This window comes from Anolis carolinensis, unplaced genomic scaffold (genome assembly GCF_035594765.1).
Source record: "Anolis carolinensis isolate JA03-04 unplaced genomic scaffold, rAnoCar3.1.pri scaffold_17, whole genome shotgun sequence".
NCBI classification, from domain to species: Eukaryota; Metazoa; Chordata; class Lepidosauria; order Squamata; family Dactyloidae; genus Anolis; species Anolis carolinensis.
The window spans coordinates 2,031,333-2,054,331 of record NW_026943827.1 but is presented as its reverse complement, the minus strand read 5'-3'; the positions used below and the strand labels follow the sequence as shown (position 1 = coordinate 2,054,331).

Sequence of the window (22,999 nt, the reverse complement as noted above, 5' to 3'; positions counted from 1 at the left end):
AGTGGGAGAAAGGTAGGAATGGCCTCCACCAATGCTGGTCCAAATGTCAGAAGTGTAATGGATGTGTTCTCCGTGGGCGCCCCGCAACATCATTTCAATGCGTACCTTGCAGGCTTCATACAGCCCGGGTATCACGCTTCTGGAAAAGGTGTGCCGCGAGGGGAGTTTGTATTGGGGACACAGCAGTTTCATCAAGCGAACAAAGCCTTCTTGCTCCACCATTTTGAAGGGATGGTGGTCGAGAGCCCACTCGCTGAGTGATCTGCTCAAAGGTGGGTGCCGTTTCCCCCGTTCTCTTCCTGCCAGCGGAATGGCCCCAGTCATCTAAGGTTGCTTGAGTCTGTCTCCCACCCGGCCCTAACGGAGATGTTGGAGAGCTCAGGCTACTGCTTGCAGGGCTAAGGGATCCTCCCCCCCCCCCCAAGGGAATAGATGGATGATGCCTCTTCATGTGGACCCTTAAGCCAGTGGTGGACAAATGCCTCAGGTGGACAAATGCTTCTGCTAATGTTTGTCCCGCACATTGGGAATGGACAGTGAAATGGTCCCAGAGGAAAGACTTCAGCCTTCCCAATGGTGGTCTTTGTGGGATGCTCACAGGACAGGGGGAGGAAGGAGTTGTTTGCAACAGAACGTCCTCTGGGCGAACGGCACTACTGGCATGGTCATCTTCTCCCCCATCATCTGATGATGAAAGAGTTAGTGGTAGCCTATCAATTTCTTTCTTTACCACTATGTCTGGCGCAAGGACAACGACACGACCAATTTCTGAGACATCAGTGGCCTCCTCTGCCACAGTTGACTGGGTTTGATTTTGGAGGGGACACATTTCCGCTGGCGATCCACCCGGACCCTGACCTTGCACATTTTCACTTTGCATGGGGCTGCTTTCGGGAGCCCGCCTTTGTTTCCTGCCAGTGCCACCCCTCGTTCCTCGGCCTGCGGCAATGGCTTGGCCCGAACTCTTACGGGACGACCCACATCCCCACGAACACTTCATTGCAATGGGCTCGCAGATGGGCTAACTGAAATCCCTTGGATTAGAAATGGATCAGTGTTTGAAGAAGGCAAGGCTATACCAGTGTGCAGTGCACATGTAACTTGGAGAACTATATATTCCTTTTTTAATATGTTATAAAAAAAACCTCGAAATATATAGTTGTGCTCGCTATGCGCTCTCAGATTTGCCAACTCTAATGTTGTAGTTGAATCTGCTGGCAATATTACCAACGGTAGTAGAAGTACTAGTAGGAGGAAAAGGGGTAATCTTGAGCAGGTGCCAGATGAAGAACAGCAAAGGAAACAGATCCGGGAGATACTTATGGCACCTTCTGAAGAAGACACGTTTGAAGGGTTTTCAAGTGATGAGGAGTCAATGATTGAAGAGGGAGATGGGATGGATGTGAATAGAGGAACTAAGAGGGTTACGCGGGAGCAGGAATCAGATGAGGAAAGGGAAAGGAAGAAGCTCCGGGATATACTTACTGCTCCCACAGAGGAGGAGTCATTTTTGGGTTTCTCTGGGGATGATGGGTCTGAGAGTGATGAAAATGTGGAGGGCACATCGGACTGGACTAGGGTACACAAAATAAAAAAAATGGCCGCAGAGCCAACTTCTAGTGGTACGTTTGTGGGGTCTTTGGGACAGAATCATAGAATCATAGAATCATAGAATAGTAGAGTTGGAAGAGACCTCATGGGCCGTCTAGTCCAACCCCCTGCCAAGAAGCAGGAAATCGCATTCAAAGCACCCCTGACAGATGGCCATCCAGCCTCTGCTTAAAAGCCTCCAAAGAAGGAGCCTCCACCACAGTCTGGGGCAGAGAGTTCCACTGCCGAACAGCCCTTCTCACAGGGAGGAAGTTCTTCCTGATGTTCAGGTGGAATCTCCTTTCCTGTAGTTTGAAGCCATTGTTCCGTGTCCTAGTCTGCAGGGCAGCAGAAAACAAGCTTGCTCCCTCCTCCCTATGACTTCCCTTCACGTATTTGTACATGGCTATCATGTCTCCTCTCAGCCTTCTCTTCTGCAGGCTAAACATGCCCAGCTCTTTAAGCCGCTCCTCACAGGGCTTGTTCTCCAGACCTTTGATCATTTTAGTTGCCCTCCTCTGGACGCTCTCCAGCTTGTCAACATCTCCCTTCAACTGTGGTGCCCAAAACTGGACACAGTATTCCAGGTGTGGTCTGACCAAGGCAGAGTAGAGGGGAGCATGACTTCCCTGGATCTAGACGCTATTCCCCTATTGATGCAGGCCAGAATCCCATTGGCTTTCTTAGCAGCCGCATCACATTGCTGGCTCATGTTTAACTTGTTGTCCACAAGGACTCCCAAGGTCTTTTTCGCACACACTGCTGTCAAGCCAGGCGTCCCCCATTCTGTATCTTAGATTTCCATTTTTTCTGCCGAAGTGAAGTATCTTGCATTTGTCCCTGTTGAACTTCATTTTGTTAGTTTCGGCCCATCTCTCTAGTCTGTCAAGATCGTTTTGAATTCTGCTCCTGTCTTCTGGAATGTTAGCTATCCCTCCCAGTTTTGTGTCGTCTGCAAACTTGATGATCGTGCCTTCTAACCCTTCGTCTAAGTCGTTAATAAAGATGTTGAACAGAACCGGGCCCAGGATGGAGCCCTGCGGCACTCCACTTGTCATTTCTTTCCATGATGAAGACGACGCATTGGTGAGCACCCTTTGGGTTCGTTCGCTTAGCCAATTACAGATCCACCTAACCGTAGTTTTGTCTAGCCCACATTTTACTAGTTTGTTTGCCAGAAGGTTGTGAGGGACTTTGTCGAAGGCCTTACTGAAATCCAGGTACGCTACATCTACGGCATTTCCTGTATCGACCCAACTCGTAACTCTATCGAAAAAAGAGATCAGATTAGTCTGGCATGACTTGTTTTTGGTAAATCCGTGTTAACTATTAGCAATGACCGCATCTGTTTCTAAGTGTTTGCAGACCACTTCCTTAATGATCATTTTCCAGAATCTTGCCTGGTATCGACGTGAGGCTGACCGGATGGTAATTGTTTGGGTCGTTCTTTTTTCCCTTCTTGAAGATAGGGACCACATTTGCCCTCCTCCAGTCTGCTGGGACTTCTCCCGTTCTCCAAGAACTCTCAAATATGATCACCAGTGGTTCTGAAATAACTTCCGCTTGTTCCTTCAGTACTCTTGGATGTAGTTGATCTGGCCCTGGGGACTTGAATTCGTTTAGAGTGGCCAGGTGTTCCTGGACAACTTGTTTCCCTATTTGGGGTTGGATTTCCCCAAATCCTTCGTCCATTTCATGTTGCTGAGGTTGAAGATGGCTTTCTTTTTGTGAGAAGACCGAGGCAAAGAAGGCATTAAGCAGTTCTGCCTTTTCCCTGTCCCATGTCGCCATCACCCCATCTTCTCCTTGCAATGGCCCTATCGCCTCCTTTTTCTTCCTTTTTCTACCAACGTAAGCAAAAAAGCCTTTTTTGTTGTTTTTAATGTCCCTGGCAAGCCTGAGCTCATTTTGCGCTTTAGCCTTGCGAACCTTTTCCCTACAGGAGTTGGCTATACGTTTGAATTCTTCTTTGGTGATTTCTCCCCTTTTCCACTTCTTGTGCATGTCACTTTTGAGTTTTAGCTCAGTTAGAAGTTCTTTGGACATCCATTCTGGCTTCTTTGCATGTGCCATATTTTTTTTCTTTGTTGGCACTGTTTGCATTTGCGCCTTGAGTATTTCACTTTTAAAAAATTCCCATCCATCGTTAACTCCCTTGTCTCTTAATATTGGCATCCATGGAATGCTGCTCAGTATTTCCTTCATTTTTTGGAAGTCAGCTCTCTTAAAGTCCAGAATGCATGTTTGACTTGTCTTAGTTTCAGCCTTCCATTGTATCACAAACTGCAGGAGCACATGGTCACTTGCCCCTAAGGATCCGACGACTTCTACTGTATTGATCAGGTCTTCCACATTTGTTAAGATTAGATCAAGAGTTGCTGATCCCCTTGTTGCCTCTTCTACCTTCTGGACCATAAAATTGTCTGCAAGGCAAGTGAGGAATTTGTTGGACTTTGTGCTCTTGGCCGAGTTTGTTTTCCAGCAGATATCAGGATAGTTGAAATCGCCCATGACTACTATATCTTTTCTTTGTGCCTGTTTGGTCAGCTGTTGACAAAAGGCTTCATCAAGTTCTGTATCCTGGTTCGGAGGTCTGTAGTAGACACCCACGACGAGATCTTTTTGAGTCCCGGTTCCCTTGATGCTTTCAAGCTGGTTTCCCAGATTACAGTCTTGCATTTCTTCTGCAACGTAACTGTTTTTGACATATAAAGCTACTCCCCCTCCTCTCCCCTTTGTTCTATTTCTGTGAAAGAGGTTATAGCCCTCAATGGTTAAATTCCAGTGATGGGAGTCATCCCACCAGGTTTCAGTGATGCCTATGATGTCGTACGTGTGGTGCTGTGTTAAAAGTTGGAGTTCGTCTTGCTTATTTCCCATGCTCTGTGCATTAGTGTAAAGACATGTAAGCCCCTGTGACCTCCCCTTGAGCTGTTTATTTGGGATTATTGTGCTCTCGGTAGTTGGTCCTTGCTGTGTTTGTGCAGCCCTCCATTTAGCCTTTTGGCAGTTCCCTGTGGTCGTGAGTAACATAGTGTTTGCCAGGCTGTTATTCCCCTCCCCCAGTGGATCTAGTTTAAAATGCGCCTGATGAAGTTTGTGAGTCTGTGTGCAAAAAGATGTTTTCCTACTTGTGTGAGATGCACCCCATCACTTGCCAGTAGGCCATCCTCCTGGAAGAGTAGACCATGGTCAAGGAAGCCAAAATGCTCCTCTTGACACCATTTTCTGAGCCAGTTATTGACCTGTACTATTTTTCCGGCCCTTGTAGAGCCGTGTCCTACAACGGGGAGGAGGGATGAAAAGATCACCTGTACATTACACAGTTTTAGCTTACTTCCGAGGGCTCGAAAATCATTTGTGATCTTTTGAAAAGTATGCCTAGCGATGTCATTGGTACCTACATGAATCAACATAAGGTGGGGAGGGTGATGGGGCTTTAGGAGCCTGCTGAGCCTCTGAGTGATATGGTGTATTTTTGCCCCCGGGAGGCAGCATGTTTCTCGAGCCATCCCATCTGGTCTGGAAATGATGGCTTCCGTTCCTCTAAGGAGGGAGTCACCTACTACCAAGACCTGTTTCCTTTGAGGATTGACAGGGTCCCTTTTGTGCAAGACAGTGTGTATGTCCCCTGAAGTGTGTTCCTGTTGGAGTGAATTGTGTAGGTGTAAAGTGTTGCCCTCCTCCTCGACATCCCCAGTGCATTCATCAATGACAATCCATTGAGATGCGTCCAAGAGCCCATCACTCTCCCAAGGGTGTTCCTGCTGTGCCTCGTCTACAATTGGGGATGGAGCATTTGCATGATTACATAAGTTTGAATGTGGCGATGCATTGTCCCCGTCAGGGCTATCCCCTGCGCGTTGATCAAGAGTGGCCCACTGAGTGGTATCTAAGTAACTGTGGTCCTCCACAAGATGTGTTTCCTGATTGTTTGTTAATGGTGTGAGAATTTGGAATCTGTTGTGCAAATGCAGCTGAGCAGAGGAGTTCTGCGGAGGCTGCCTGGTCCTGTGTCTCTTTCTATGGGTGACCTCCTTCCAAGCCTGAGAGTTGTCTACCTTTGAGTTGATCTCCCCATAAAGTTCCTGATCATGGTGGTGTTGGTGTGATGCAGGTTGCAGATCTACAGCAGCGTGTTGTGCAGTGTCCAAGAAGAGCTCAAGTGCCTGAATGTCCTTAAGGGTCTTAATGCGGGCCTCAAGTTGTTCGATCCTCTGCTCCATCAGAGTAATCTGTTTACACTTGGTGCAGGTGTAGTTGAGTAGTTGTTGTGCAAAGAAGGTGAACATGCCGGACAGGAGGATTGGCAAACAGCTGATACACCAGGGTCATGGGGAAACCTAAGTCTTGATAGAAGATGGAGGAACTGGAGGGATGATAACCGGGATTCACGTGTGATGATAGGAACAGCTGTGGGAGATGACGATGGGGTGGAGGCCAGCTCATCTTCAGATAATGATGTGTAAGTTAAAAGTAGGGTCTGAAATGGGGATCCTTTGCAGAAGGCAAAGTGTCATTTTGGCATAAGTTTGTCCCTGCCTGTTTTTCCTGTTGGGCTTTGAGTCCTGGCTCTACAGCTTGGCGTTCCTGGTTCCTGTGACTCTTGGATTTGGACTGGACTATCGTGAGTGTGCTTTTCTCCCTTCCTGGGCCTTTGGACTGGCGACTTCAGCTCTGTTTGATGACCCCCGGTAACGACGTTTGGATTGGCTTATTGCAGTTGCATCTTTCTTCCTTCCTGGCTTTGGATTGACTTCACTTCGGCTCTGGTTACCGACTTCGGAAAACTACCTTTGGACTGGCTATCGTGAATTTTCACCCCATGACAAACGGGGCAGTAGAACGTACTCAACAGACACTTGGGCAGTTCCTTCGCATGTACTCTAACATGAGACAAAATGTCAGGCTCACTTCAAAGGACTAGTCTGAACGCAGATCAAAGATAGCTGCTCTCAAATCCAATCTTTATTGAAGAATACATGACTTTGGAAAAAGTCGAGAATGACCTAATGTTTACATACAATCATTTTTATCACCTCTGATGCAACGTAACACCACACGTAAATATCATCATCAAACCCCACCCCCTGTATTACATTTCTACTATTCCCACACACTCTACCAATTATAATTGTTTATACTTTCAACCCCGAGTTCCCAGGCTCTTCTATCTTCTTCTGCCAGGTGCTTCCAGGATTATTTATGTTATGACTCCAAGTCCAGGGCTTGGAAATTCAGCCCTGGGACTTGGTTCCATGACATGGCGCCCTCTTTTTCTCCATCCTCCTCTTCGGTGCTTCTTTCATCACAATTCTGAAATAAATCAAACAATAACTCTATGTGTCCATTTTGTCCAAAGTACCCATATACTTTTTCAGTAAGCTGCGATGGAATACTGGGTGTATTTTCCCTAAACTTTTTGGCAATGCCAATTGGAAAGTCACTTCGTTTATAACACCCTGTATTCTGAATGGTCCAATATATTTGGGGCCCAGTTTTCTCGAAGGTAGCCCCAACTTGATGTTTTGTGTACTTAACCACACTAAATCTCCTTTCTCCAATTTATCGCCTTCCATCCTTTTTCTGTCTGCGAATGTTTTATACTTTTTGTGTGCTTCCTTTAAGGATGCAGTCACTTGACTCCAACATTCTAGCATTTGAGTTTTCCATTTCCCTGCCCCTGTTTCTCCATTCTCTGTCCATCTTGGCAACTGGGGCAGAGGCTGTATTTCATACCCGTAAACTACTTCAAAGGGAGTTTTATTTGTTGCGGAATGTATAGTCGAATTAAAAGCTAGTTCTGCGAAAGCCAGCCACTTAGACCAGTCATTTTGTCTCATGTTAGAGTACATGCGAAGGAACTGCCCAAGCGTCTGTTGAGTACGTTCTACTGCCCCGTTTGTCATGGGGTGAAAAGCAGAACTTAGACTCCTTTCTGCTCCTAGCATTTCCAAGAATTTTTCCCAGAATTTTGCTGTGAACTGAACCCCTCTGTCACTGACCACTCTACTGGGACATCCATGAAGTTTATAAATATGGTTTATGTACAATTCAGCTAGTTTCTCTGCCGATGGTAGTTTCGTCAGTGCTATAAAGTGGGCCTGTTTAGAAAACAGGTCTAATACTGTCCAAATATAACGATGTCCTTTGCTAACCGGCAGTTCCCCCACAAAGTCCATAGCTACACATTCCCAAGGTCTGGTAGGTTCTGCTACTGTTTGTAACAATCCCATTGGCTTCCCTCCTCTCGATTTATTTCTGGCACAATCATCACATTGAATAACATGATTCTTTATGTCCTTCCTCATTCCTGGCCACCAACAATGTTTTGCTATTGCCTTTGTTGTTTTTGTAATTCCTGTATGACCAGCGCTCTGGTTATTGTGAAAACGATGCAAAATCTTAATCCTTAATATTGCTGGGATATACAGTTTCTTGTTCACAAACCAAAATCCCCCCTTCTGCTCCCCCTTTTCTGCGTTGGATGCGATCCACTGATCTCCTTCGTATGACTGTCTCAGTTCTTTTCCCCAACTATTTTCCTTGTCGAATTCAATAATAGCAGTGTTCTCTCTTTGGGTCTGCGCTCTTGTACTGACAGCTAAACCCCATTGTTTATCAGAAAATAGTGTTCCCTCTTTTGCTGTGGTTATGCCTTCGTGTTGAGGCATGCGTGAAAGAGCGTCTGCCAAGACATTCTGTTTCCCTTGGAAAAACTTTAATTGGAAATCGAACCTGCTGAAGTATTGTGCCCATCTAATTTGTTTGGGGGACAATTTTCGAGGAGATTTTAAATACTGGAGGTTCTTATGGTCAGACCAAATTTCAAATGGGATTCCGCTCCCTTCGAGGAAGTGTCGCCAGCATTCTAAGGCTTTTAATATGGCTAATGCTTCTTTTTCCCATATGGGCCAACATTTTTCAGTTTCACTGAACTTCCGGGACAAATATCCACAAGGTTTTAAGTTCCCATTTTGATCTTTTTGCAATAGTACTGCCCCGTATGCACAGTCTGAAGCATCGCAATGAATTATGAAAGGGCTCCGGATATCGGGGTGTTTTAGGACGGGTTCTTCTGTGAAGCGTCCTTTTAGGGTTTCAAATGCCTTTTGGCATTCTGGCGTCCAACTCAGTTTGGCGCCAGGAGCTTTCACTTTTGCTGTCTCCCCTTTCCCTTTTGTTTTTAAAAGTTCAGTAAGGGGTGCGGTTATTTGCGCAAAGCCTTTTATGAACGATCTATAAAAATTTGCAAATCCCAGAAATGATTGCAATTGCCTCCTTGTTTGAGGTACTCCCCATTCTTTTACGTCTGATACTTTAGACGGGTCCATAGCTAACCCTTCTGGAGATATCCGATACCCCAGAAAGTCAATTTGAGTTTTATTAAATTCACATTTGGACAGTTTTGCATACAGCTTTGCTTCCCTTAGTCTTTGCAAAACTTCCCGGACCAATTCCACGTGCTTTTCTTTATCTTCGCTCACGATCAAGATGTCATCAAGGAATATGAATACTCCTCGGTACAACAATGGGTGCAGTATTTCATTTATAAGCTGCATAAAGCAACCGCCGCCATTTTTTAACCCAAATGGCAAAATTAAATATTCAAAATGGCCGAATGCGCAGGAAAATGCAGTTTTCCAAGTATCCTCGGGTTTGATTCTTAATTTATGGTATGCTTCAATTAAATCCAGTTTGGTAAATATGCTCCCTTCCTTCAATACGGTAATTAAATCCTTTACTAAGGGCATAGGGTATTTATTGTCCTTAGTAATTGCATTTAAATTTCGATAGTCAATGCACAATCTCAAAGAGTTGTCTTTCTTCCTCCTAAATAACACTGGGGCTCCAAGAGGGGAGTTGGATGGCTTAATGAAGCCTCGCGCCAGGTTCTTATCGATATATTTCCTCAATTCCTCCTTCTCCTGAACAGACATGGGATACACTTTTGGTTTTGGTAAGTTTGCTCCTGGGGTTATTTCAATTTCTACTTCTATATTTTTCTTAGGAGGTAATTTGCTTGCCTCTTTCTGATTGAAGACATCCACAAAGTCTCTGTATTCAGGTGGCAATAGCTGTGGGTCTATTTCCCCTGCTTCATTTCCCTCGTCCTCCTCTCCTGCTATTTTGCTTATCTCCCATTGTGTTTGTTGTTCTTTAAATGCTAGGCTCTTTCCTCTCCAATCTACTTCAGGATTTGCCTGTTCGAGCCATGGGATTCCTAGTATTACATTGTATGTGGCAATAGGGGCTATCACAAAGGATATTCTTCCTTCCCATTTGCCTATTTTACATGGGACCCCCCGTATTTCCTTCGTAGATACTTCCCCAGCAGCAACTGATCCATCTAGCTGCGAAAATGCAATTGGGGAGTCAAGCAACGTCTGCTGGCATTTCAGCGCTCCTGCTAATTCCGGAGTTATAATGTTCCTAGAACAACCGCAATCCACGAATGCCCTGCAGGTGGCCCGATTCTCTAGCCCCGATAGGCAGATTGGCACTACTAGCATGCGTTTGTCTCGACTCACCAGCCTTTCCGGAGATTCTGGGGCTCGCACCTCCTCCTCCGCTCGTCTCCCGGCTGCTGGCTTGGGCTTTGAGGGTTTTGGCGGCTCCCCCTTCCGGGCCCAACATTCTGCTGCTCGATGGCCCGTCTTCCCACATACAAAGCATCCCGGCTTGGGTTTGTTGTCATCTCCTTTGAAGGGGATCCCCGGCCTCCCTCCGGGCCTTTCCTGCTTCCTCGTTTCTCCTCGACCCCTCGCCACCGGTCTTTGCTGGCCGCCGCCGCCGCCCCTGAAACGCTTTACTTGGGCCAGGGTGGATTCGACGCGCCCCGCTAGTTGTATCCAGCCCTGGAGTGTTTCTGGGTCGTCTCTGTGCGCTGCCCAACTAAAAACCTTGGGGCGTAGTCCCTCTTTGAATATCTCCACTTTGGTCACTTCAGACCACTCTGGCACCCTTTCCGCGAGATGGAGGAATTCCTCTGCGTACTCGGGCACCGTTTTGTCCCTCTGCTTTATTCCTTTAAGCTGGTCTCGAGCCCTCAATTGCTCTAGCCGGTCTCTGAACCGGTTTTCAAGTGCGGCGAGGAAGCGGGGCACTGACCTCAGGCACGGGTCGCGTCTGGCATGTAGTTGCACATACCAGCTGGCTGCTCCTCTCTTTAGTGTGTTGCCGATGGCCCGAACCATGCTTCCTTCGGAGGGGAATGTGTGTGCATTGTCTTCCATATATCCTCTGATGCCAATGAGGAAAAAGTTCAGTTCAGATGATTCCCCTCCGTATTCCAGTTTGAGCTCTTCCCTCCTTTGCATCCATTCTGCGGCCCGTTGATGCTGTCTGGGAGGCATGGGGAAGGGTTGCATCAGGGTTCCTTGGACGGCCCCTTTGAACACGCCGCGCCCCACTCCGGCGGTCGTTCCCCGCGGCTCCCGAAATTCTGCCGCTGCTGTCGGCCCTTCCACCCATCCGAATGCGGGCCTCGCTGTAGCCCCCGCACCTCGCCTTCCCTCGTCGTACGGCACATCCTCCTCCTCTTCCTGGATCTCCGGCTCCTCTCCGCCTTCGTCCGCCAATCCACTGGACCCGATCCCTGGCCCCAGTGGTCTTTCCACCCCGACGCCCATTTAAGGGGTTGGAAGTCCTGTTGGAGTTGGCGGCCTCAGAGTTCCCAGAGCTTGCTGGCGCTCCACTTCGCGCGCCATTCTGTCTCGGAACTCCAGTTCCTGCCAGTATTCCTCATCCCCCTCACCCCTTGCCGCCACGGGGCTCTGTGTTGAGGCGCGCTGGCCCCTCTGGCTCCAAGCCTCTTCTTTACTCTGCTCCCTCTCGGCGCCATATCGGGTGGGCTCCTTCTGGAGATTCTCTTCCAATAGTGGCACTAATCTCCCCACGGTTTCCGACAGCCTGGATAAATTAGTCTCCAAGATGGATAACCGCAGGGCCACGGTCTCCGGCATGCTCCCTCCCGATCCCCAACTGGATTCTGCAGCTGCCGAGACGCCTCTTCCTCCTCTGGGAATCCTCTGGGTCACGCCGTCCGGCCTGGGGTACCCCGTAGAGGAAGCTATGGCTTGCAGCGTTTCTTCCCCCAACGGCCGGGCCCCTGGCAAAGGCCTCCCTGCTCCATTTGGGCTTTGATCTCCTTCTCCACTCATTATCACTTCACTGCGAATCCGCAGGAGGGTGAGAACGGGATTCTCGACTTAAATGTCAGGCTCACTTCAAAGGACTAGTCTGAACGCAGATCAAAGATAGCTGCTCTCAAATCCAACCTTTATTGAAGAATACATGACTTTGGAAAAAGTCGAGAATGACCTAATGTTTACATACAATCATTTTTATCACCTCTGATGCAACGTAACACCACACGTAAATATCATCATCAAACCCCACCCCCTGTATTACATTTCTACTATTCCCACCCACTCTACCAATTATAATTGTTTATACTTTCAACCCCGAGTTCCCAGGCTCTTCTATCTTCTTCTGCCAGGTGCTTCCAGGATTATTTATGTTATGACTCCAAGTCCAGGGCTTGGAAATTCAGCCCTGGGACTTGGTTCCATGACAGGGAAGGTTAGAAGATTTGGTTCAGGCAGATTTTAAGTTAATAACTAGGCTTGCTCAAATAATTCGTTTTCCCCGTTTACCGTTATTGATTCGTTATTTTTGATTGTTTTGAAGCAATATCGAACCTTGGTTGTCCACACGTCTGGATATTGCGGTTTCGAATCGCGAGAGGCCGTTTTTTCTTATTTCTTCGTTTTTTTCGAAAAGAAAAAAAAGCTTTTGCAAAGCACCCAAACTCCTTTCCTTTTGCCCCTCAGCCAATGGGAGGCTCAGCCAATGGGAGGGGGCGAGGGGGAAGGAGGCCGAGGAGGAGGAGGAAGACGGAGGGGGGAAATGGCCGCCGCCGCCGCCTCGCCTCAGCTCAGTGCATTAATTAATTGGGCCTTAATGAGCCCCCTTCCAAGCCAAACCCACCAGAGAAACACCCTCAATGCAAACCTTGCAACGTCCTTCTTTCCTTCTTGGACACAAAGGCAAAGGGAGGAGGCACTTCGGGTTCCCAAGCGACCTGAAAAGAGCCATAGAGAAAGGGAGAGCCAGTGCGCACACAAGGGGGAGTTCGCATGGGAGCCGGAAGTGTTGGGGCCTCCGTCCCTCCCTTGCTTTTCCTCTTTGGTCTCCCTATCTTGAACACAGAACACGCATGAAAAAAAACACACCATAATTTCACAATATATAGTTTAAATAACAAGAGGAAGGAAGAGGCCCGGGATGCGAGGGGGTGTGGGCCAGGCCCGTCCTCGGCTGCTCCCAGGGGCCCAGATTCGCACCCTCCCTCCCCCCAATACAGGTCTCCAGTCCATACCACGCTACATGAACTTGAATGGATACTGTGGTTGTGTTGTCGAAAGCTTTCATGGCCGGGATCACACTGTTGTGGTATGTATTCCGGGCTCTATGGCCATGTGCCAGAAGCATTCTCTCCTGACGTTTCACCCACATCTGTGGCAGACATACAGGTTTTGACGTCTGTGCGAAGCTAGGCAAGTGGGGTTTATATATCTGTGGAAGGTCCAGGGTGGGAGAAAGAACTCTTGTCTGTGGGAGGCAAGTGTGAATGTTGCAATTGGTCACCTTGATTAGCATTGAATAGCCTTGCAGCTTCAAAGCCTGGCTGCTTCCTACCTGGGGGAATCCTTTGTTGGGAGGTATTAGCTGGCCCTGATTGTTTCCTGTCTGGAATTCCCATTTTCTGGGTGTTTCTGGGAAGGTAATGGCACTCCATGTAGTCATGCCGGCCACATGACCTTGGAGGTGTCTATGGACAACACTGGCTCTTGGGCTTAGAAATGGAGATGAGCACCAACCACCAGAGTCAGACATGACTGAACTTAACGTCAAGGGATACCTTTACCTTTACCTACACACACACACACACACACACGCACACACAAGCAAGGACTATATATATATATATATATATATATATATATATATATATATATATATACACAATATATATCACACACACACCAATTTAACAAAGTTTCAGCCACAAAAACAAAGTTTCTGAAGTAGAACAATGACTTTCACAGTAAAGACAACCCAATTTAACAGGAAATAAGACTTTCAAACCAGGAACAGATTACTGCAATTATTAAAAAAAGGTTTATTATAAAAGCTATGAAAATTTGCCAAAAATCAGAGGATAAGGGAAACGTTCCACATTTTGGTGAGCTATCAGTGTTAAATGTGTTCTACCACTGTACCAAGTTTGAAGAAGATCACTCAAAAAATGAGGGCGGGAGAGCCCCCTAAGTCCCCCCCCTTCGGGCTGTTTTTAGGCCACTGCGCATGCGCGTCCGCCATTAACGAATTAATTTCGAAAATAACGAATTTTCGTTAATTTCGAAAAATTTTGGGGGCCAAATTCGTTATTAGCAACAAAAACGAAAAAACTGCCCCCTCTAGTTTTGAAACGAGTTTAGAATCAAATTTTTCATGGATCGATCAAGCCTATTAATAACCTTTAAAAATAGAAGATAAAATTTGGAAAGCACAGGATGGTGGAGCATCTGAGTTGGTTGAGCCTCAGTAACGGTGGAAGCCCAGTGATTTTATTTGATCTATCATGTCAGAAACTAATTGAGAGTACTCTTATAATGTATTTTAATAACACGAAGTTTTTGTTTTTTCGTGTCAGGAGCAAACTGAGTTGCTTCTGGAGTGAGAGAATTGGCCGTCTGCAAGGACGTTGCCCAGGGGACGTTGCCCGGATGTTTTGACGTTTCACCATCCTTGTGGGAGGCTTCTCTCATTTCCCCGCATGGAGCTGGGGCTGATAGAGGGAGCTCATCCGCACTCTCCCCAGAAGCGACTCAAGTTGCTCCTGACACGAAAAAAATAAAATAACACAAAGTTAAAACTTGGCATGATACTAGATTTCCTTTGACTAGAAGCTGGCCGCTTGGAGTGCCTCTGGTGTCGCTGTGAGAAGGTCCCCTGTAACGGAAAGCCCTATTTTATTGGGGATTTTTGTCTATGTTATGTAATGTTGATTCAGTGGTCAAGGTGGGCAGGAGTTGGCTACTGCTGATTGGCTATGTGTCACCATGGTAACGTAGAAATGCAACTATTTCGAAGCTAGCACGAAAGGGGCGGAGCTAGCTGGATGAAAAAGGAGGGAATGTTTTAAAAAGAGTGAGTTAGTGAAGCTCTCTAGCCAGTGAGCTTGAAAGAAGATGTCTGAAGTCAGTTAGGTTTAAGTTTCCAGTGAGATAGAGCTGAGGAAAAGGAATACTGTTGAGACAAAGTTCCAGTCAAGTGGTTGATGTTACAGAATGAAAGATATTATCTATATTATGTACAAATGAAACGGAAGAAGTAAACCTTTGCAACCAGTTACGCTTTTTGGACTAAAGAAACCATCAATAAATAATTCTTTGTTTGTAATAAAGACAGTGCTCCTGAGTGGTGAATTGCTCTACTTAGAGTCAGCGGAAGATTTGTCTCTCATCCTTCCCCTCCGTGTCACATCCTCTCATACACGCACAGCACAGACTCAAGGGTTTCTAGCTGGCAGTGGCTGGGATCCTGAAAGAAGGATGGCCCCCTGCCATAGTGGGATTGGAGAGATCCCATCTTGAAAAGGCGTGGGATATTAAGAGGAAGATTCCCTTGGCCTAAATGGAAAGAGCTGTGGGCAGGGTGTCCCACATTTAATGGTGGCAGTGGTTGGGATCTTGAAAGAGAGATTTCCCCCTGCCTGTTTGAGAAGCCACTCTTGTGCCTTTTTTGGAAGTGAGCCTTGCACCCCCCAATGTGCTTGTGGCTGCATTGTAGTAAGGGGTCTGTGGTTGGCTCTTCTCCACACTCGCATGTCGCGGACTCCACTTCCTAGCCCCATTTCTTAAGATCAGCTTTGGATCTCGTGGTGCCAGAACGCAATCTGTTCAGCGTCTTCCAAGTTGCCCAGTCTTCTACGTGCCCAGGAGGGAGTCCCTCATCTGGTATCAGCCATGGACTGAGGTTATGGGTTCTGCCCTGCCACTTTTGGATTCTCGCTTGCTGAGGTGTTCCTGTGAGAATCTCTGTAGATTTTAGAAAGCTCTTTCTTGATTTAAGGTGTTGGTGTACTGACTGATATCCGAACAGAGGATGGGCCAGAGATGTCACTGCCTCGGTCCTTTCATTGCTGGCTGCTACTTCCCGACGGATGTCAAGTGGTGCAGTACCGGCTAAACAGTATAACTTCTCCAGTGGTGTTGGGGTAGATATCCTGTGATAAGGCAGCATGTCTCACCAAGGGCCACATCCCCTGTTTTAGTACGGTGAGATGTGTTCCACACTGGGCACGCGTATTCAGGAGCAGAGTAGCAGAGTGCAAGGGCCGAGGTCTTCACTGTGTCTCGTTGTGATCCCCAGGTTGTGTCAGTCAGCTTTCATATGATATTCTTTCCAGCACCACTTTTTGCTTGGTATTCAAGCAGTGCTTCTTGTAAGTCAGGGCACGGTCTAGAGTGACTCCCATGTATGTTGATGTGCTTCGATGCTCCAGTGGGAGTTGGTGGAGACTCAGACATGGTGTAGGTCCAGTGGTGGAGGCCTTTAAACAGAGCAAGCCGGGCGATGGAGGAGGCCTCTGGATGGAGAAGGCTCTGTGATGAAGGAGGCCTCTAGGTGTTATAAGCTCTGAGATGGAGGAGGCCTCTAGATGTTATAAGCTGAGCAGTGGAGGAGGCTCTGAGATGGAGGAGGCCACTAGATGTTATAAGCTGAGCAGTGGAGGAGGCTCTGAGATGGAGGAGGCCTCTAGATGTTATAAGCTGAGCAGTGGAGGAGGCTCTGAGATGGAGGAGGCCTCTAGATGTTATAAGCTGAGCAGTGGAGGAGGCTCTGAGATGGAGGAGGCCTCTAGATGTTATAAGCTGAGCAGTGGAGGAGGCTCTGAGATGGAGGAGGCCTCTAGATGTTATAAGCTGAGCAGTGGAGGAGGCTCTGAGATGGAGGAGGCCTCTAGATGTTATAAGCTGAGCAGTGGAGAAGGCTCTGAGATGGAGGAGGTCACTAGATGTTATAAGCTGAGCAGTGGAGGAGGCTCTGAGATGGAGGAGGCCTCTAGATGTTATAAGCTGAGCAGTGGAGGAGGCTCTGAGATGGAGGAGGCCACTAGATGTTATAAGCTGAGCAGTGGAGGAGGCTCTGAGATGGAGGAGGCCTCTAGATGTTATAAGCTGAGCAGTGGAGGAGGCTCTGAGATGGAGGAGGCCTCTAGATGTTATAAGCTGAGCAGTGGAGGAGGCTCTGAGATGGAGGAGGCCACTAGATGTTATAAGCTGAGCAGTGGAGGAGGCTCTGAGACGGATGAGGTCACTAGATGTTATAAGCTGAGCAGTGGAGAAGGCTCTGAGATGGAGGAGGTCACTAGATGTTATAAGCTGAGCAGTGGAGAAGGCTCTGAGATGGAAGAGGCCACTAGATGTTATAAGCTGAGCAGTGGAGGAGGTCACTAGATGTTATAAGCTGAGCAGTGGAGGAGGCTCTGAGATGGAAGTGGCCAATAGATGTTATAAGCTGAATAGTGGAGGAGGCTCTGAGATGGAGGAGGCCTCTAGATGTTATAAGCTGAGCAGTGGAGGAGGCTCTGAGATGGAGCAGGCCTCTAGATGTTATAAGCTGAGCAGTGGAGGAGGCTCTGAGATAGAGGAGGCCTCTAGATGTTATAAGCTGAGCAGTGGAGGAGGCTCTGAGATGGAGGGGGCCTCTAGATGTTATAAGCTGAGCAGTGGAGGAGGCTCTGAGATGGAGGAGGCCTCTAGATGTTATAAGCTGAGCAGTGGAGGAGGCTCTGAGATGGAGGAGGTCTCTAGATGTTATAAGCTGAGCAGTGGAGGAGGCTCTGAGATGGAGGAGGCCACTAGATGTTATAAGCTGAGCAGTGGAGGAGGCTCTGAGATGGATGAGGTCACTAGATGTTATAAGCTGAGCAGTGGAGAAGGCTCTGAGATGGAGGAGGTCACTAGATGTTATAAGCTGAGCAGTGGAGGAGGCTCTGAGATGGAGGAGGTCACTAGATGTTATAAGCTGAGCAGTGGAGGAGGCTCTGAGATGGAGGAGGCCTCTAGATGTTATAAGCTGAGCAGTGGAGGAGGCTCTGAGATGGAGGAGGCCTCTAGATGTTATAAGCTGAGCAGTGGAGGAGGCTCTGAGATGGAGGAGGCCACTAGATGTTATAAGCTGAGCAGTGGAGGAGGCTCTGAGATGGATGAGGTCACTAGATGTTATAAGCTGAGCAGTGGAGAAGGCTCTGAGATGGAGGAGGTCACTAGATGTTATAAGCTGAGCAGTGGAGAAGGCTCTGAGATGGAAGAGGCCACTAGATGTTATAAGCTGAGCAGTGGAGGAGGCTCTGAGATGGAGGAGGTCACTAGATGTTATAAGCTGAGCAGTGGAGGAGGCTCTGAGATGGAAGAGGCCACTAGATGTTATAAGCTGAATAGTGGAGGAGGCTCTGAGATGGAGGAGGCCTCTAGATGTTATAAGCTGAGCAGTGGAGGAGGCTCTGAGATGGAGCAGGCCTCTAGATGTTATAAGCTGAGCAGTGGAGGAGGCTCTGAGATGGAGGAGGCCTCTAGATGTTATAAGCTGAGCAGTGGAGGAGGCTCTGAGATGGAAGAGGTCACTAGATGTTATAAGCTGAGCAGTGGAGGAGGCTCTGAGATAGAGGAGGCCACTAGATGTTATAAGCTGAGCAGTGGAGGAGGCTCTGAGATGGAGGGGGTCTCTAGATGTTATAAGCTGAGCAGTGGAGGAGGCTCTGAGATGGAGGAGGCCTCTAGATGTTATAAGCTGAGCAGTGGAGGAGGCTCTGAGATGGAGGAGGTCTCTAGATGTTATAAGCTGAGCAGTGGAGGAGGCTCTGAGATGGAGGAGGCCACTAGATGTTATAAGCTGAGCAGTGGAGGAGGCTCTGAGATGGATGAGGTCACTAGATGTTATAAGCTGAGCAGTGGAGAAGGCTCTGAGATGGAGGAGGTCACTAGATGTTATAAGCTGAGCAGTGGAGGAGGCTCTGAGATGGAGGAGGTCACTAGATGTTATAAGCTGAGCAGTGGAGGAGGCTCTGAGATGGAGGAGGTCACTAGATGTTATAAGCTGAGCAGTGGAGGAGGCCCTGAGATGGAGGAGGTCACTAAATGTTATAAGCTGAGCAGTGGAGGAGGCTCTGAGATGGAGGAGGTCACTAGATGTTATAAGCTGAGCAGTGGAGGAGGCCCTGAGATGGAGGAGGTCACTAGATGTTATAAGCTGAGCAGTGGAGGAGGTTCTGAGATGGAGGAGGTCACTAGATGTTATAAGCTGAGCAGTGGAGGAGGCTCTGAGATGGAGGAGGCCACTAGATGTTATAAGCTGAGAGGTGGAGGAGGCTTTGAGATGGAGGAGGCCACTAGATGTTATAAGCTGAGCAGTGGAGGAGGCTCTGAGATGGAGGAGGCCACTAGATGTTATAAGCTGAGCAGTGGAGGAGGCTCTGAGATGGAGGAGGTCACTAGATGTTATAAGCTGAGCAGTGGAGGAGGCTCTGAGATGGAGGAGGTCACTAGATGTTATAAGCTGAGCAGTGGAGGAGGCTCTGAGATGGAGGAGGTCACTAGATGTTATAAGCTGAGCAGTGGAGGTGGCTCTGAGATGGAGGAGGTCACTAGATGTTATAAGCTGAGCAGTGGAGGAGGCTCTGAGATGGAGGAGGTCACTAGATGTTATAAGCTGAGCAGTGGAGGAGGCTCTGAGATTGAGGAGGCCACTAGATGTTATAAGCTGAGCAGTGGAGGAGGCTCTGAGATGGAGGAGGCCACTAGATGTTATAAGCTGAGCAGTGGAGGAGGCTCTGAGATGGAGGAGGTCACTAGATGTTATAAGCTGAGCAGTGGAGGAGGCCCTGAGATGGAGGAGGCCACTAGATGTTATAAGCTGAGCAGTGGAGGAGGCCCTGAGATGGAGGAGGCCACTAGCTGTTATAAGCTGAGCAGTGGAGGAGGCTCTGAGATGGAGGAGGCCTCTAGATGTTATAAGCTGAGCAGTGGAGGAGGCTCTGAGATGGAGGAGGCCTCTAGATGTTATAAGCTGAGCAGTGGAGGAGGCCCTGAGATGGAGGAGGCCACTAGCTGTTATAAGCTGAGCAGTGGAGGAGGCTCTGAGATGGAGGAGGTCACTAGATGTTATAAGCTGAGCAGTGGAGGAGGCCCTGAGATGGAGGAGGCCACTAGATGTTATAAGCTGAGCAGTGGAGGAGGCCCTGAGATGGAGGAGGACACTAGCTGTTATAAGCTGAGCAGTGGAGGAGGCTCTGAGATGGAGGAGGCCTCTAGATGTTATAAGCTGAGCAGTGGAGGAGGCTCTGAGATGGAGGAGGCCACTAGATGTTATAAGCTGAGCAGTGGAGGAGGCTCTGAGATGGAGGAGGCCTCTAGATGTTATAAGCTGAGCAGTGGAGGAGGCTCTGAGATGGAGGAGGCCTCTAGATGTTATAAGCTGAGCTGTGGAGGAGGCTCTGAGATGGAGGAGGCCTCTAGATGTTATAAGCTGAGCAGTGGAGGAGGCTCTGAGATGGAGGAGGCCACTAGATGTTATAAGCTGAGCTGTGGAGGAGGCTCTGAGATGGAGGAGGCCTCTAGATGTTATAAGCTGAGCTGTGGAGGAGGCTCTGAGATGGAGGAGGCCACTAGATGTTATAAACTGAGCAGTGGAGGAGGCTCTGAGATGGAGGAGGCCACTAGATGTTATAAGCTGAGCAGTGGAGGAGGCTCTGAGATGGAGGAGGCCACTAGATGTTATAAGCTGAGCAGTGGAGGAGGCTCTGAGATGGAGGAGGCCACTAGATGTTATAAGCTGAGCAGTGGAGGAGGCTCTGAGATGGAGGAGACCCCTAGATGTTATAAGCTGAGCTGTGGAGGAGGCTCTGAGATGGAGGACACCCCTAGATGTTATAAGCTGAGCAGTGGAGGAGGCTCTGAGATGGAGGAGGCCACTAGATGTTATAAGCTGAGCAGTGGAGGAGGCTCTGAGATGGAGGAGACCCCTAGATGTTATAAGCTGAGCTGTGGAGGAGGCTCTGAGATGGAGGAGGCCTCTAGATGTTATAAGCTGAGCAGTGGAGGAGGCTCTGAGATGGAGGAGACCCCTATATGTTATAAGCTGAGCAGTGGAGGAGGCTCTGAGATGGAGGAGGCCTCTAGATGTTATAAGCTGAGCAGTGGAGGAGGCTCTGAGATGGAGGAGGCCTCTAGATATTATAAGCTGACCAGTGGAGGAGGTTCTGAGATGGAGGAGGCCACTAAATGTTATAAGCTGAGCAGTTTAGGAAGCTCTGAGATGGAGGAGGCCTCTAGTTGTTATAAGCTGAGCAGTGGAGGAGGCTCTGAGATGGAGGAGGCCTCTAGATGTTATAAGCTGAGCAGTGGAGGAGGCTCTGAGATGGAGGAGGCCTCTAGATGTTATAAGCTGAGCAGTGGAGGAGGCTCTGAGATGGAGGAGGCCACTAGATGTTATAAGCTGAGCAGTGGAGGAGGCTCTGAGATGGAGGAGGCCACTAGATGTTATAAGCTGAGCAGTGGAGGAGGCTCTGAGATGGAGGAGGCCACTAGATGTTATAAGCTGAGCAGTGGAGGAGGCTCTGAGATGGAGGAGGCCTCTAGATGTTATAAGCTGAGCAGTGGAGGAGGCTCTGAGATGGAGGAGGCCTCTAGATGTTATAAGCTGAGCAGTGGAGGAGGCTCTGAGATGGAGGAGGCCACTAGATGTTATAAGCTGAGCAGTGGAGGAGGCTCTGAGATGGAGGAGGCCACTAGATGTTATAAGCTGAGCAGTGGAGGAGGCTCTGAGATGGAGGAGGCCTCTAGATGTTATAAGCTGAGCAGTGGAGGAGGCTCTGAGATGGAGGAGGCCTCTAGATGTTATAAGCTGAGCAGTGGAGGAGGCTCTGAGATGGAGGAGGCCTCTAGATGTTATAAGCTGAGCAGTGGAGGAGGCTCTGAGATGGAGGAGGCCTCTAGATGTTATAAGCTGAGCAGTGGAGGAGGCTCTGAGATGGAGGAGGCCTCTAGATGTTATAAGCTGAGCGGTGGAGGAGGCTCTGAGATGGAGGAGGCCTCTAGATGTTATAAGCTGAGCGGTGGAGGAGGCTCTGAGATGGAGGTGGCCTCTAGATGTTATAAGCTGAGCAGTGGAGGAGGCTCTGAGATGTGTGGAATGATATTTTAAATTGTAAGTCACTCGGAGCAGTCTGGTGGAGAGCGACTAATTAAGATATAAAGTGAAGTGAAGTGAAGAAGGGGGGGCATGACTTCTCTGGATCGAGGCACTAGGCTCCTATGGGTTTTGTTTATTTATTTACAGTATTTATATTACTCCATTCTTTTGAAGGGGCCCTAAGCCAGAAAATAGTAAACTTTTGCCTCGGTGGCTTTGCCTCTCCCTGTGAGCTGGTGCCTTTCTCCAGGAAGTTCCAAGGAGAGAAGAAAGCTCAGAGTAAACAAGTTAGGTCACTGGTATCACTTGTGCCAAATGGGTGTGGAAGGTGAGGAAGACCCTCAGGCATTGGTCAATTTTAGATAAGCCAAGATATAGATTCTTTGTTAACTGCGCACATGTTGCGACGGCCATTTGCATGGTACAGACCCACTAAAGACCCACTAAAGTGGGTGCCTACGGCTATTTGCCTTCTCATCAGCCGTGATAACAATAAAAGGCTTGTTTTCTGGCTCTCTTGGGATTCTCTCCTTGACTTCCCCTCCGGGCCCGTCTCCAACGCTTTCCAACCCCGAAACGTATCCGTGGCAAACATCCAGTGCCATTATACATACAACACATAGACCGGGGGTCCCCAAACCTTCCAAACAGAGGGCCAGTTCACGCCCCCTCAGACCGTTGGACGGCCGGACTATAGGTTTTAAAAAAACTATGAACAAATTCCTATTCACACTTCACATGTCTTATTTTGATGTAAAAAAAACAAAATGGGAACAAATACAGCCTCAATGTTAATCATCATCATAATCATAATAAAATAATAAAGAGGGTTGGAAGAGACCCTTTGGGCCATTTAGTCCAACCCCCTTCTGCCTTTGTGCACCAAAAGCACAAACAAAGCACCCTGACAGATGGCCACCCAGCCTCAATGTTGTTAATAATAATAATAATAATAATAATAATAATAATAATAATAATAATAATAGTTTTTGTGTGTGTCAGGAGCGACTTGAGAAACTGCAAGTCACTTCTGGTGTGAGAGAATTGGCTGTCTGCAAGAACGTTGCCCAGGGGACATTTCATGGATGTTTTGATGTTTTTACCATCCTTGTGGGAGGCTTCTCTCCTGTCCCCGCATGGAGCT

General features: G+C 48.2%; 1 protein-coding gene across 1 annotated transcript; it reads right to left on the bottom strand.

Annotated features, from left to right (window-relative positions):
• Window positions 1-6,000: 6,000 nt before the first annotated feature.
• On the bottom strand, window positions 6,001-11,222 carry LOC134294612 (uncharacterized). The gene is made up of 2 exons (XM_062966182.1): window positions 10,122-11,222; window positions 6,001-6,906 (listed from the first exon to the last, which is right to left on the bottom strand). The coding sequence occupies exons 1-2, from the start codon at window positions 11,220-11,222 to the stop codon at window positions 6,799-6,801; spliced, it is 1,209 nt and encodes a 402-aa protein (XP_062822252.1). The 3' UTR covers window positions 6,001-6,798.
• Between the last annotated feature and the right edge of the window lie 11,777 nt (window positions 11,223-22,999).